The 16,075-nt window shown below is 46.9% G+C and overlaps 1 protein-coding gene across 5 annotated transcripts in view; it reads right to left on the reverse strand.

The window, feature by feature from the left end:
* Nucleotides 1-15,452, reverse strand: part of TMEM120B (transmembrane protein 120B) — a 38,037-nt gene extending 22,585 nt beyond the window's left edge. For 4 of the 5 annotated variants that reach the window (XM_023746093.1, XM_006104969.3, XM_023746092.1 and 1 more), the window contains exon 1: nucleotides 15,278-15,452. In XM_023746093.1, the coding sequence (XP_023601861.1) occupies nucleotides 15,278-15,346 (69 nt within the window). In that variant the 5' untranslated portion in view covers nucleotides 15,347-15,452. The remainder of the gene's footprint in view (nucleotides 1-15,277) is intronic. The other variant, XM_023746094.1, reaches the window with a different exon arrangement.
* Between the last annotated feature and the right edge of the window lie 623 nt (nucleotides 15,453-16,075).

Here is a 16,075-nt window from a genome sequence, read left to right on the forward strand (position 1 = left end):
AGATGCCCTCTTTCTCCTGGGTTTGCTCATCTGATAGCATGTACACATGGGGTTGCTGGGTGGGGAGAGCCTGCCTAAGAATAAAGCCAAACAGGAAAACAGACCTGAGACATGGTGAGAGACAGAATTCTCATAGCCTCATTTCAGCCCTTGGATCTAACCAGGTCTGAGTGTAATGCTATTCAATACTCTTGGTTATATGAATTCATAAATTCCTTTTCAGTGAGGCTGGTCTGAGTTGGGTTTCTGATCCTGGCAATGAAGAGAGTTCTTACCACATCAACTAAGGAAAGGTCATACCCCTTCCCTTACAGCCAACCCTGCCTACCCCGGGCACAGTCGCTCCAATTAACTCAATACCTCATTCCTGGAAATAACCAGTCAGGGCCACAAGAAATACAAGAGACTTTGCCCCAAAGCTGGGAGAAAGGAACACAGTAACTTCTCGGCATTGCTGCCACAACAATGCACCTCCCCCAAATAGTGCCATGTGGCGGGAAACAAGCCCTTGCCTCTAATCTGATCACCTAAGACAAATACTAACCATTTGGAGAAACCAATGTGAGGGACGGGAGCCATGAAATTAAATATAATAATCCAATGAACACATTTAAGTGGCTGGAGGAGAACTGTATTTAGTAGAGGGAGAGAAAAAGGAGATGGTCCAACAGTGAGGCCAGAGCCTAAATTCTCATTCATGCCTGCCAAGCAAGGCCCCTAAATATGCAGGGTAAGCCAGCAGATAAGGGAGAAGTGAAGAAAATGAAGTGAGTAGATAGCAATTAGGGGAAACACTGAGGCACGTGGTGAGCAAGTCTCCCTTGGCTCCCAGACGAGAGGGCTCAGTCCCTCGGATTCAAACAGTATCATAAAGTTGCTCCTTGCTGGCCCCCCAGAGAGGAAAATCCTATCTCTATTTTATTTAACTTTTTATCTTTCAATAATTTCACACTTGCAGAAGCATTCTAAGAAGAGTAGAAAGAACTCCCCTCTACCCTTCACCCAGATTCACCAACTGTTAGCATTACACCATCTTTCCATATTTGCTTTACGCACCACCACCACCACCACCACCACCACCCTCGCCGTGTGTGTGTGTGTGTGTGTGTGTGTGTGTGTGTGTGTGTGTGTGTGTGTGTTCTTTTTCGATATCAGGCAACAGGAATTTATAGCCCACGGGCCAAATCCAGCCAAATCCAGATTTTTGTGCGGGCAGTAAGTTAACAATGGTTTTTCCTTGGTTAAAACAAATCAGAAGAATAGTTTGTGACATGAAAGTATACGAAATTTGAAATTTCAGTAGCCATAATAGAGCGCAGCCACACCCGTTCATTTGCATATTGCCTGGGGCCTCTCTGGAAACAGCAGAGTGAGTAGTTATGACAAAGACCATATGGCCTGCAGAGCCTAGAGTCCTCACTATTTGGCTTTTGTGCCAAAAAAAAGTCTGCCTCCTCCTTTTCTAAACCATTTGGGAGTTAGCTATAGATAGACAACATGCTTCTTTACTCCGCAATTCTTCGTGTGCATTTCCTAAAAATGATGACATTCTCTTACATCCACAGTACAATGACCAAATTCAGACAATGCAACCTTGATCCCACACAATACCATGACCTCACATCTTGCTAACTGTCCATTGATGGCAATGTCCCCCCCAGATCCCGGACCCGACTCAGGCTCCTGCCTTGTACTACTGCTTGCATCGTTAGCCTCCTTTAGTCTAGCACAGCTCCTCAACCTTTCTCTGTCTATCGTGACATCCACATTTTTTAAGGAGTTGAGTCTAGTTTTGGGGCATGTCCCTCCGCCTGGGTTGGTCTGTTGTTTCTTCATGATTGGACCTGGGTTATGCTGTTGGAGCAAGAATGCCACTAAAGTGACACTGTGTCCTCAGCGTCTCCCATCCGGAGGGACACAGTGTCCGTGATGTTAACGCTAACTGCTTAGAGGAGGCGGTGCCACCTGCTTTCCCCGTTGCACAGCGACCAGCTTTCTATCTGTAGTTAATAATGAGCGATCTGTAGAGAGACAGGCTGTGTTTTAATCACTTTTGAATTCTTCAGTCCCAAAACAGCCATCCACTTACAACCAATATCTACTGCAGTCTAGTCAGGGGGTCTCCATGGGGAGAACGGAGGCAGAGACCCCCTGACTATAGTTCTCAAGAAGGTGGGGCCGTTGGACTGAGTGTCCGGGCAACACCAGCTGCGGCTCCTGGAAGATAAGAGCCATGTGACCTCCTTGGCACTCTTTGGGGTTGGGTGCCACCACGGGGAGATAAGACCAAGACTGCAACATCAGCAGCCAGATGCTTACCAGGCCCTCTTCAGCTTGAATTAATATTTAATTTCAAAGTAAAATGGGAAGACATTATCCTTATAAAACATTAAAACACAACAGTTATGGCTGGAGTCAGCTTTGAACACATCCCTGTCCTTCTCCCCCATCCCCAGAAGTAACCACAGTTGCCAGTTGCTTCTAGACCTTTTCCTATGTATTCTTCCAGACTGTTCTATGTATCTACATATTTCTATATTTTATATAGACCTATTTCTATATATACACATAAATATATAGACATATATGTGAAAAACACACTTGCAAACACTAATTGTCCCTAATATTTATTCTCCTTTGCTGCGTTTTACCAACAGGACCCCACAGACCTATAGCTAGACATGTGGCCTACAGACTACATTTCTCAGCCTCCCTTGCAGCTAGAGGTAGCAGTCTGACTCAGTTATCCAGTAGGAGGTGGACAGAAGTGGTGTGTAGTAGTTCTGAATTACATTTTTATAAGGGACTGCTTGGCCTCCACTCTCCCTTTCCCTGGCTGGTATATGGCAGCTACGGGTCCCGTTACATTGAAACCAGAGATGAAAGCTACATGATACAAATAGCAAAGCCCACTGTGCCTTCCCTCGCCAAACCAACAAGGATCCCACATGACCTCCTATGACGGAACTTCCAACCTGTAATGGTTTAAAAACTTGATCGCCCATCCTTTAGCAATCCTCACATCGAGAGGTGGGGGTCTCTGTTCTCTCCCCTTAAATATATGTAGGCTTGTGGCTGGCTTGACCACATAGCTAGATAGAAAGATAGATGATAGATACATAGATAGAGCAAAAGTGACACTATATAATTTCTGAGAACATGTCGTAGAAAGACATATGCTTTGGCCTTACTTACGGAAACACTCACTCTTACAGCAAAAAGTTCAACTACCCTGAGGCTACCATGCTGTATGGAAACCCTAATTACATGGAGGAGTCACAGGTAGACACTCGGATAAACAGTCCTCACTGGAATGACAAACCTTCTTGTCATTCCAGCTCAGGCACACAGAGGCACAGAAACCTCCAGATGACTCCAGCCCCAGCCATGGGAGCTACTGCCAGCTATTCAAGTCTTCCCAGCCACGGCCTCTTGGCATCACAGAGCACAGTCAAGTTATCCAGACTATGCCCTGTCTAAATTCCTGACCCACAGGATCCATGAGCAAAAAAGCAGTGATTGCTGTTTTATGCAGTGACAGGTAACTGGAATACCACTCACCCTGGACCATACCTCCCTCTGGACTATTCTGAGAGAAAGAAAGATGATACCTCATTTCAGCCTTTTTTTATTTGGGGATCTCTCTCTGTTATAATGGCATAGCTTATACCCTAAAGTACATACTTTAAAAAAAAAATATATATATATATATATATATATATATATATATCTTTATTGATTTCAGAGAGGGAGAGATAGAAATATCCATGATGAGAGAGAATCAGTGATCGGCTGCCTCCTGCACGCCCCATCACACTGGGGATCGAGCCCATAACCGAGGCATGTGCCCTTGGCCAGAATCGAACCTGGGACCCTTCAGTCCACAGGCTGATGCTCTATCCACTGAGCCAAACCGGCTAGGGCAAGCACATACTTTTGATTTTGAAAACTATATAACAGTATCAGAACATACATATGATTCCACAACTTTCTTTCCTTACTCAATAATATGCCTTGAAAATCTACCCATGTAAGAATACATTTACTTCATTTTTCTTTTCTTTAGTGCTGTGCAGTTTTTCATGCTGTGGACACGCTGCAGTTTATTTAAGCCATTCCCCTATTGCTGGATATTTAGGTTGTTTCCAGTCTCTGACTATACCCAACAATGCACCGTTGCACTGCCTCCCTGGGCACACAGGCTAGTATCTCTCTGGGGAAGATTCTGGGGAAAGAAATGGAATTGCTGAGTCAGAGGGTACAGGCTTGTTTTCAGTTTTAATAGATCTTGGCAAACTGCCCGCAGAGTGGCTGCACCACTTTACAGTCCCACCCACAGCATATGACAGTTGTCCACATCTCACCAACTCTCAATGCTATCAACATTTACTTTTTTATTTTTTTTATTTTTATTTTTATATATTTTATTGATTTTTTACAGAGAGGAAGGGAGAGGGATAGAGAGTTAGAAACATCAATCACCGATCAGCTGCCTCCTGCACACTCCCCACGGGAGATGTGCCCACAAGCAAGGTACATGCCCTTGACCGGAATCGAACCTGGGACCCTTGAGTCTGCAGGCCGACGCTCTATCCGCTGAGCCAAACCGGTTAGGGCAACATTTACTTTTTTAAAAATTAAATATGTTTTTATTGATTTTAGAGAGACAGGAAGGGAGAGGGAGAGAGAGAAAAAACACTGATGAGAGAGAGAAACATCAATCAGCTTCCTCCTGCAGGCCCCGTACTGGGGATTGAGCCTGAAATCTGGACATGGGGAATCAAACCGATGACCTCTGGGTGCACTGGACATGGCTCAACCAAATATGCCACATCGGCCAGAACACAACAGCTGTCTCTTGATGCACTGTCCATGGATGCGTCTGGGACGTGGGGGCAATACAATTCCTGCCTTCCCCTGGAGTCCCTAGCTACCCTTGCACATGATGGTATCTCCAACGGGCCCTTGATTGGACCTGTGCTTGGAGATGCTTTTTCCAGGGGCAGATGCACCGCACTGAGGCAATCCAATCCTGGCCTGTGGCCTCAAATGGAACTAGTCGCCAGATGGAGACCTTCTGTTGTGTTTGCCAACTGGTCAGCTAGTCCCCCTTCTGGTTAATGTCCCCATAGTTTCTTTGGAGACCCATCCCTGAGTTTCTCTGGAAACTCAGTCCATGAGATCTGCCTAGGTTTGGGGTTGACCCTGCCCCCGGGCTCCGGAGAATATAACGCAGGCCTCGCATGTCAGATCATCAGCCTCCCAATCCAGCTGGTTGATTCAGGGAGGGGCATTTAGAACCAGTGAAACTCAGTCGTGGAGCTTTTATCAGAACTGCTGAAAAAAAGAGACTCATTTTTTACTAGTTTTGAAGGCAGTAGGATGTAAGCCCAAAGTTAATGGGGTTGTCCGGCTGAGAATGAACCCAAGAGAGAGGAAAACAGGATAGAAAAGTAGATAGATGAAGGCTGAGTCCTGATGATTTTACTTGAGCCCCTGGATCGGACTGTACCTGAAGGCAGTCACCTTTGACTTTCCAATTATATAAATAAACATCTTCTGTTTTGTTCTGTTTGGCTTTGCCAATTGGTTTGAGTGTCTTCATTTCAGAGGCAAGAGTGACAATCTAGATTAAGATGACAAAGAACCCAGCTTTCCTTCCGGGCAAAGTTAATCACACAAGGTAAGAGGAGAAGCCACAAATCTTAGACTCATTATTACCAAGCTCTTGCCCAGGACACTGTCATCTTAAAGATGCCAAAAGCCAGGACTTGGAGCCTGGCTGGATGAATCCTTCATTAAGCCAGTAACTAGTCACCCCAAAAATGCAGACCACTGAACAACCATATTGGATAGTTTTCTACCAAACTAAGAACCTAAACTACTATTTTTTTTAACAACTTTATTGAGGTATAATTTACATACCAAAAGATTCACTCATTTTAAGTGCACAATTCAGTGATTGTTATACATTTACCAAGTTGTGCAACCATTACCACATCCGGTTTTTATTTTTTATTGATTTCAGAGAGGAAGGGAGAACGAGAGATAAAAAACATCACTGATGAGAGAGAATCATTGATCGGCTGCCTCCTGCACGCCCGCAACCTGGGCAGTGCCCTGACCAGGAATCAAACTGTGACCTCCTGGTTCTTAGGTCGATGCTCAACTGCTGAGCCATGCCCGCCAGACACCACATCCAGTTTTAGAACATTTCATCACCCAATAAGATCCTAGGGTCTATCAGCACTCACTCTCCACTCTCCCCTCCCACCAGTTCCTAGCAACCTCTAACCTGACTTCTATCCCTATAGAGCTGTGTTTTCTGGATATTTCATATAAATGGAATCCTACAACATGTGGTTTTTGTGTCTGGCTTCTTTTAGTTAGCATAACTTTTTGAGGTCTATTTACATTGTAGCATGTGCTACTCAGCAATACAGATTTGGTATAGATTGACCACATTTTGTTTACCTAGTCACCAGTTACTGGACATTGGGTTATTTCCACTTTTTTTTTTTGCCTCTGATGAATAATGTCGTCATGAGTATTACGTACAAGTGTTTGTGTTGACATATATTTTCATTTCTCTTGGGTAGATACCTAGGAATGGAATTGCTGGGTCACATGGTAAATGTATGTTTCACGTTTAAAGAACACGCCAAACTGCCAAACCACTATTTATTCTTATTTCTAAACTTGGCAGCAGTGGATTGGAACATGGGAGACACTCACCAAAAACCAGGAGACAGTTCTCTGCACACGGCACAGGGAACTCCAGCTTATTAACTGTGATTGACTCTCACATCAAGTCACTACCCCTAAAAATAGCCCAGAGTGCTGGGGCACCAGAGCGGACCAGCAGCTGTGGAAGAAGGGACCGGTGCTACAGCACAAAGCAGGTCCCAACCCCCCACACCACCACCACCACCACCACCACCAAGTGTCTAGTTCAAGACCAATCCAATAAAAGAAACAGGCTTGATAGAATATGTGCTGACAAAACGTTGGGGGAGAAAAGAGGTAAGTATAAGGCAAATGTTGCCAGTAAGAATCGAATGCTAAGACACTTATTTCTCCAAGAGAGAAAATACAACCACGGTACACTCCTCAATTCTGCTGTAAATGATATTTGCATGGTCATAATCACATCAGATGGCTGACACTGAGCCTAGAGAGATGTTCTCCTTTACACGTCTTTTGGTACTGATGGATTACCTTCCAGTTTCCTGCTCGTTTTATGAAATATTTTAGGCACATAAAAAAGGACAGAAAAATCATAGGCTAGAAAATAAACACATTAACACTCATATTCTCACTCGCATTGTAAGAAATAATAGTGCACATAAGGTTGAAAGCCCTTGTGTATTCTCTCTGTGTGTGGGGGGGCGGCGGGGGGGTGTGCGCGTGCATTCTTTCTAGGTTGAATTCCCATCTCCTTTCCCCAAAGAAGTCAAACCCTATGCTGGTTATTTCCGCCCCCCACGCCCACCCCAGATCACTTCAGTCTTTCTCTGTGCTGATACTGACCCTTTCGGACTCTATTTCGTAGGCTCCCTTACTCTGCCTCCTACTTAGGTTTGGCCCATGGGGGGGTCAGGACAGAAGACTAGAAGGCGGGAGGAGGAAGAGGTGGGGGTGTTGTTCCTCCTGTCTCCTCCCTGCTTGGCTGCAGCCTTCAACTACTACTGCTCCAGCCCTGTAGCTCCCCTTCCCAGCAACAAGCTTTGACCAACCTCTGGTGACTGACACCGTCCTCTGTCCCTTTAGGCTCCAGTGGCTTCACACTTAAACTGTCACACCTCAGTACTACCCCTTCCTTAAACTCTTCACTGGGATCCTTTGGGGAGAGACGTTTCTTGCCAGAGCCCTGCCTGAATCTCCACTACACTGCATCTGGCCCATCTCACTCCCTTGCAAGTGTTTGTATTTGTACTATAAAGATATGTATCAGGGCCCTGGACAGGTAGCTCAGTAAGTTACGGCATCAGCCCGGTACACCAAGGTTGCAGGTTCAATCTCCAGTCAGGAAGTGACCAATGAATGCATAAAAAAGTGGGAAACAAATTGATGTGTGTCTCTGTCGCTCTCTGTCTCTCTCAAAACCAATTTTTAAAAAAGATATGTATCACCCTAGCCCCATGGTCAGCAAACTGCGGCTCGCGAGCCACATGCGGCTCTTTGGCCCCTTGAGTGTGGCTCTTCCTAAGCCTTAGGAGTACCCTAATTAAGTTAATAACAATGTACCTACCTATATAGTTTAAGTTTTAAAAATTTGGCTCTCAAAAGAAATTTCAATTGTTGTACTGTTGATATTTGGCTCTGTTGACTAATGAGTTTGCCGACCACTGCCCTAGCCAGTTTGGCTCAGTGGATAAAGCATCGGCCTGCGGACTGAAGGGTCCCGGGTTCCATTCTGGTCAGGAGCACATGCCCGGATTGCGGGCTCGATCCCCAGCGTGGAGCGTACAGGAGGCAGCCAAGCAATGATTCTCTCTCATCATTGATATTTCTATCTCCCTCTCCCTTCCTCTGAAATCAATACAAATATATATATTTTTTAATTTAAAAAAGATATGTATCAGTAATACATAGTGTTGTTCTGAATGTTCTACTTTATTATACATGTCATTTATGTATATACCTCTCTGCAACTTTTCATTTCAGTGTTGCTCTTCTATTTACCTCTCTGCAACTTTTCATTTCAGTGTTGCTCTTCTATTTACCTCTCTGCAACTTTTCATTTCAGTGTTGCTCTTCTATTTAAAAGATGTATCCATATTGATACATGTAGCTCTAAGTTTCTTCATTCTGTTCTTCATACCCCACTCCATGGCTCAGTGGAATTACCCATTTTTTAGTTTTTATAAACTAAAGTGATATGAAAATTCTTGGACATATCTCCTATTTGAATTTTTAACTATGTGGATATGTACTACTTATAAAAATGTATAATGGATTACAAAAAAAAAAGACAGAGAAGCACTGCCCTGACTGGTTTGGCTCAGTGGATAGAGCGTCGGCCTGCCGACTCAAGGGTCCCAGGTTCGATTCCGGTCAAGGGCATGTACCTTGGTTGCGGGCATATCCCCAGTAGGGGGTGTGTAGGAGGCAGCTGATTGATGTTTCTCTCTCATCGATGTTTCTAACTCTCTATTCCTCTCTCTTCCTCTCTGTAAAAAATCAATAAAAACAATAAAAAAATATTTTTTAAAAAAAGACAGAGAAGCATTAACATTAGCTCTGAGCTGAGATGCCCAGAGTGTCTTTCCTGCACATCTGATTACCCTCCTTTCATACCATGTACTGACGACACAAACAAGCGAGTTTCTGTTGGAGGACTCGGATCTGCCACCTCTCCTGTCCTCTGAGGCCCCAAGCTCTGCTCCAGTGGGAAGAAGAGGTTAATGACTCCAGCCCCAGCACGGCTGAGACACTTGGAGATGCCTTCCTAACACAAGGCATTTGAAATGAGTCAACATTTAATGCAAGAATTGCCAGCAATGGAATCTCATGGCATTTTCAGACCGGGCTCTGGCCCAGGAGCATCAGGAGTTGATGGGCAACCTAGTAAATTTCAACAGAGCCATGGTCACCACCAAAATGTGGTGCCTGAGAGCTGTGTCCTTCTCTGGTGGTAAGTTTTTAAAAGATGACATTTATATAGTTCTCTTTCCAAGATATCAATGTCAGATAAAGATTTCTGGATGCTGAGTACACCTAAGACTCGTCACCATGGAAACACTACCAAGGTTGGCAAGTTGACTTCACCTCAACTGTATCAACTTTATATGGGGAAAGATGCTGAGTCATGTGCAAGGATCGATTAGTAATGTCTGTTATGTGAGCAGTAACTCAAGGTGTCAGCATGCGTATCAGGCACTTGGAAGGCAGGATAACATAAAGAACTAAATGATTACATTATGTAGTTAGACTGACTTCACATCCAGGAGTCTGCCTCTTGTTAGCTGAGTTACGTAATCTCTTTGTACCTCAGTTTACTCAGCTGTGAAAGGACTAGAAGATGAGGTCTATGTAACAGGCTACCTGCTGGTTTTTAAAAATCAGCTTTATTGAGGTATAACTTACATATCAATTTGCCAGTTTTCAGGTGTACAATTTAATGAATTTTGGCAAATATATACAATTGTGTAACCACCACCACCATCAGCACATAAAACAAAGGTTCTGTTCAGGCTGATGTTGCTCAGTGGTCAGAGCACTGGCCCGCAAACCAAAGGGTCTCGGGTTAAATTCCCGGTCAAGGACATGTATCTGGGTTGCAGGTTCAATCTCCAGCCCCAGTCGAGGCATATGCAGAAGGCAACAATCGATGTGTCTCTCTCACATCAATGTTTCTCTTTCTCTCCCTCCCCCCCTCCTTCTTCCCACTCTCTCTAAAAAAAAAAAAAAAAAAAAAAAAAAAAAAAAAATCAATGGAAAATTATCCTTGGGTGAGGATTAAAAAACAAACAAAACAAAGGTTCCTAAATTTTTCTGGTTTACCACACCCTTAGTATCTAAGTAAACTTTCACAGAGTCCTCGGGCCAAATAACTAATAAGTATTTAGGTCCTAACAACCTAGTAGCCTTTTGGAGGGGGGAAAAACACTCTGAAAGTGGCAAAAAAATATTTATTTTCATTCTGAAAACAAACAAACAAAACAAAATTATTTACTAATGGGAATGTGTGTGCCTGTTGGCTCCCCACAAATTCTCAAACCTTGGCATCAAATTAGACATGGCTGCCATCATTTCCTGTTCCATGGTGATTCTCACATAGCACTTGATTTTAATGAGACCACAGAAAATCCGACTTTACAAAGATATGACACCATCGAAAAGAATGTAGCATGACCTAATGTACAACTGTGAACTGCCCCAAGCTAGCAGTGTCAGTGGTGTGGGACAGATATCATTGCGTTTCCCTTGAAAATTCAATCAGACCATAGAACCCCTGTGACGTTTCTGCAGTTTCATGGGGAAGCCTTGACACGGTTTGGGAATCACAAGTACAGGCTGTTTCTATTAGCCCCCAACGATGCCTATCTAGCAACCCTTATCTGTTTGTTTTCACTACCAGCATTTTTATTTTCCTTCATGAAACCACCCCTCCCCTATTCTTATTTCATGTGGTTTAAAGTAGCACTGATTCCAGTTTGAGCTCCAGGGGTAGACATGTAACCAAGGCACTGCCAATCAGTGCCCCAGTGACTGGTAAGGAATAATCACATGACTCAAGTCCAGCCAATGAGAATCAGCACTGGGACTCTTACTGGAATTACTGGGGAAAAGATGCACTGTTTTTTTCTGGTTTGCTAAGTAGATGGTAGATGTCAGCCTGGAGCCGCCAGTGGTCATCTTTACTACAACAAGGGAGACGCAAATCGCCTAAGAATAAAGGTGACAAAGAGGAGACAGAGACACACTCACAGAGACATCATTGGAGCTCCTGGATCCAGCCTTACGTGAAGCCGTTTGTCACTGGACTTTCCAATACATGACCAATAAACCCCTTTTTTTGGCTTAAACCAGCAGAATTGGGTTTCTGTCACTTGCAACTAAGAGTTCTGACTAAATGCTATTCTTTTAAAGAACCACACAAATGAAATGAGACCTCACAAGTTCAAAAGTTTTCTTCTAGAGCCAAGCGTCTCAAGAAGGGTTCAGAATCCACTATGTTAGGAACCCAGAAAATATCTGACCCACAGAACGCAGACTCTGGTGTTCAACGATTTGGATTTGAATCCTGGCTCCAGCACTTACAAGCCATGAAACTTTGTATAACTTACTCACCTCTGTAAATTGGTGATAATGGGATCTATTTCTTAGGGTTTTAATACTATCTTCCTGCTTGCAGCCTGCCCCACCCTGATGTCTATTCCATACACAGCAGCTAGAGGGATGCCCATTTCATTGGTAGTAAGAGCAAAAGTATCTTTTAAAAATATTTTTATTGATTTCAGAGAGGAAGGGAGAGGGAGAGAGAGATAGAAACATCAATGATGAGAGAGAATCATTGATCAGCTGCCTCCTGCACACCCCCCACCAGGAATCGAGATGGCAACCCAGGCATGTGCCCTTGACTGGAATCGAACCTGGGACCCTACAGTCCACAGGCCGACGCTCTATCCACTGAGCCAAAATGGCTAGGGCAAAAGCCAAAATCTTTACAATGGTCTACCTACTATGAGGTCAAGTTTAGGGAAAGCCCACTCTAGCTATCTCCTTCCTTGGTGGGAGGGGCAAGGTCAGGTCTCCAGGGATGTAAGGCAAGACAGGAAAGGCTCATTAAACCACCTGCCACCGTGTCTGTGAGTGACCTTCTGTGGTCACACCACCGGCCACAGGGCCACGCTCAATTTACCAGCAAGGCTGAAATCCCAAACAGCTAAAAACGAAATAACCATAGCGACCTGACCTTGCCCCAGAGTCCAGTGAGGCCCCACAATCAAAAGAAATCAGATCTTTTCCTCTGGAAATTCCCAGAGATTATGACGTTGGGGGGGAGGGAGGAATTCTAAAGACCTTTCAAATCCTCTAGGGTCTGAGTTAGGTTTCCTCTTTCCTCCTTTCAAGTGTAACAGGGAAGGAGAGGTAAAACCCAGTGATATTCTACAGTGCCCCAAGAAAGGAAATCAGAGAGATACAAGCATGAAATCCCAGATTCTGAGGTAGATTAGGAAAATTAAGATAGACCGAGATTTTCTGGTGAAAAAAAAAAGAAAGAAAAAAAACCTTCCTATTGTGAACCTTTCTAGTTCCCATCTGTCCACCTGCCTCCCTGCTGTAACCCCCTTGTTCCCCAATAAATGCCTTATCTGAAAGTCTGTCCAATACATACACAAGGACAAGGTACAGCCTACTTATTATATATGTATTTCCAGAGACTTTCATCTCAGGAGTTCAGAGCTCTCACATTGAATATGACAGACAGGGCCTCCCAACACAAGGACATCCGTGTGAAGTAAACATTTACAGAACTCAGCTCTAGCCCCAACTTTGTCACTCAATAGCTGTGTGACCCCGGTTACATTAGCATGCCCAAGCTTCAGTCTCCTCATCTATGAACTGAAGACATAATGTTTTTCACCTTCACCCCACCCCCACCCCCACCCCCAGGGGACTCTGTGGCCTTCCATCCATCACTGGCCTCTGATCCAGAAGCTGCCACCAGAGCCTGAGGCCAGCAGGGGTGAAAGCAGCCACACAACCTGTCACCCAAATGCCTAAGTGTGCATTTGGGCTGGGGCAAGGGCTAGGGCAAGGGTTATGCCCTCCTGTCAGGTAGGGAATTGATGCTCCCTCTTCCCCAAGTCCACTCCATGCCCTACTGCTAAAGAACTAAGCAGGGACGTCACAGTTCCCACCAGGTGAGCCCTTCTACAAGCCCTGCTAGGCACCCGGAGATGAAATCCAGAATTAATGCCCAATTCCCCCCTGTCCCTCACACATCTGAGCCCCAGAGTCACCAAATAAGAACACAACAACAAATCAAACTGTCTCCTTTGCAACCTCTGCCTGCCAAGACTTGCTGTCTAATTGCTGTTAATTGCATTAATCGCATAGCTCTGAAGTGTGAGGACTCCTCCTTCTCCTAGGATAGTGATGGTGAACCTTTTGAGCTCGGCGTGTCAGCATTTTGAAAAACCCTAACTTAACTCTGGTGCCGTGTCACATATAGAAATGTTTTGATATTTGCAACCATAGTAAAACAAAGGCTTATATTTTTGATATTTATTTTATATATTTAAATGCCATTTAACAAAGAAAAATCAACCAAAAAAATGAGTTCGCGTGTCACCTCTGACACGCGTGTCATAGGTTCGCCATCACTGGCCTAGGCTAAGGCAGGACAAGGGGAAGGAATGATGAACAACAAGAGCTCCACACCGCACACCTCTTCTCCCACTGCTGACCCTAACACCCCCTCCGTGGACATGACATGAGCGCCCAGTAGGACAAAGCATGAAGAAGCGGCTGGGTTTCCTCAATGGCAGTGGAGCCACCAGGGTCCCCAGGGAGCTGGGTGGGACCCAAGCTCCAGACCTGAAGGAGAGGGCACCAACCCACACACGCTGGACAAGCCCAGAAAGAAGGGGATACCGCTTTGGCTCTGGGTACCTTACCCTCTGCTCATGCCTCAAACTGTCCCGTCTCTCCAGCACCCCTCTCTCTATTCATCCAGACCTGCTGCCTCAGGTCTAGGAGGACTCCTTACAAATACCCTTGGCAATCCCTTCTCCCCTCCTCTGGACACTGTAAGAGGCCAGCCAACTGCAGACAAAGGCTACATGCTCGGGGGAAATGTCATTGCTCAGGCTGAGGACAAGGAGGAGTTCGGGGAGATGCGTGACAGGACTTCAGGCAAGCAGAGCCTAACTCTGAGAAAACAAGCACAACAGGGTAGCTGCAGCGGGAGCAGCCCCATCTCCAGAAATGGTCCAGGGGTCCCCGTGGCCAACCCCAAGGTTTCTCGGGGCGTCTCTAGTCACCGGGGTAGGTAGCTGAGGCCTCTGAGAACTCAGGAACAAATCCCCCTGCCCGGACCTCCAGGCCACAAAGCCATTCTCTCAAGGGGCCTCCCTTGCCTCCGCCCCCAGCCCACCCCTCCTCAGGCTCCGGGCCAGAAGGGTGAGGGCAGGAAGCAGCCCTCACCCTCCTGAGGGAGGCAACCCAGCTGTCATAACTGACAGATGCCATCCGCCACGCCAAAGTCAGCCTGCAGCAGCGCCCCGAAGGCGGAGAACGGGGAACCCCAGTCCCGAAGCAGAGCCGATGGGTTCAAGGTGAACGTCCCCCAAGCACATCTTCCCAACAGAGCCGCAGCGGAGGGCTGCTCCCCAGGACAGAGGGGCAGTTGAGCTGCCACAAGCCGAAGGGTGGGGTTAGGGGAGACCCCTGAGGAGGTGGGGGCAGGGCTGTTCCCTCCGAGTCCCAGCACAGACCTGTCCCCGCAGGCCTCCCCCACATGGACACGCCTGGAACTTCCCCTCAGAGGCCACAGACCAACTTTCTGCAGCGAAGGAGGTGCTCAGCGCCAAGAGCCGGTGCGAGGGCGGCGGGATGGGGGCTTCGAGCGGGCGCCCCAAGTGGGGGAAGAACTGAAGTGCTGGGAGATGGAGGGGGCTGGTCCACGCGGACCACCAGCCTCCAGGGCCTGGCCAGGGACACCCCTGGGCCCTGATGGTGCCCACCGCCCCGGCTGGGGGAGCAGGAAGGGGAAGGTACTGCAGCTCAGGTAGCCGAGTGGAGGGACCAGGTGGCCCGGCCTTACCTGCAGTTCCTGAAATTCTCCCTCCAGCTCGTGCCACTCGCGCTCGCAACGCTCCCGCTGGCCGGACATGGTGCAGCGGCGCGAGGCGGCGGCGGCTGCTCCCGCAGTGTGGCGCGGCGGGCCCCCAGCACCCCACGGCCGTGCGCTCGCCGGCCGTCTTCAGAGGCACCAGCTGTTCCTGCGCAGCCGGAGCCACGCGCGCACCTGACGTCACAGCCCCCGCCCCGGCGCCCGCCCCACCCCCTCGCCGGGAGGCAGGCTCCGCGCATGCGCAAGCACCTCCCCCTGGCTCCGCCTCCGCGGGGCGCCGCTGGTCCGGGGACGTCAGGAGCTTTGCGGGTTCCAGCCTGGTCTGCCTCTGGCCCCTGGGGAATGGGTTTGCGCCTCCAGGATCTCTCGTCTAGTTGGGGCTGGGGAACTTGTTCGCAGGCTGCATTTGCAGAACTTATTTTATTTAGATTAACCAGATTGTGTTTATTTGGGGTGCCTGGGGGTCGAGAGGGAGAGAGGCGATTTAGGGGCCGTGAAAGCTCGCCATCCCTTAGCATTACCTGGTCTGAGCCAAAGCCAACAGCCTGGAATGCTAGAACTGACATTGCCTATCCATCAAGGTCGCCGAGCAGGGCGGGGAAGCACAGATAAGGCCCTGTCATCTCACATTGTCATCATGTACTGCAACTAATAACATCCTAGATTCCTGCCCTCTGAGACTCTGGGTGACTATCTTGACAGCTGTTTCTGTCGTTCAAATAACACCACCGCCTCAAAGCTAACTGAATGCAAATCCCCCTCCCCCTC

The sequence above is a fragment of the Myotis lucifugus genome, unplaced genomic scaffold, assembly GCF_000147115.1.
Source record: "Myotis lucifugus unplaced genomic scaffold, Myoluc2.0 scaffold_626, whole genome shotgun sequence".
In the NCBI taxonomy this organism is placed as follows: domain Eukaryota; kingdom Metazoa; phylum Chordata; class Mammalia; order Chiroptera; family Vespertilionidae; genus Myotis; species Myotis lucifugus.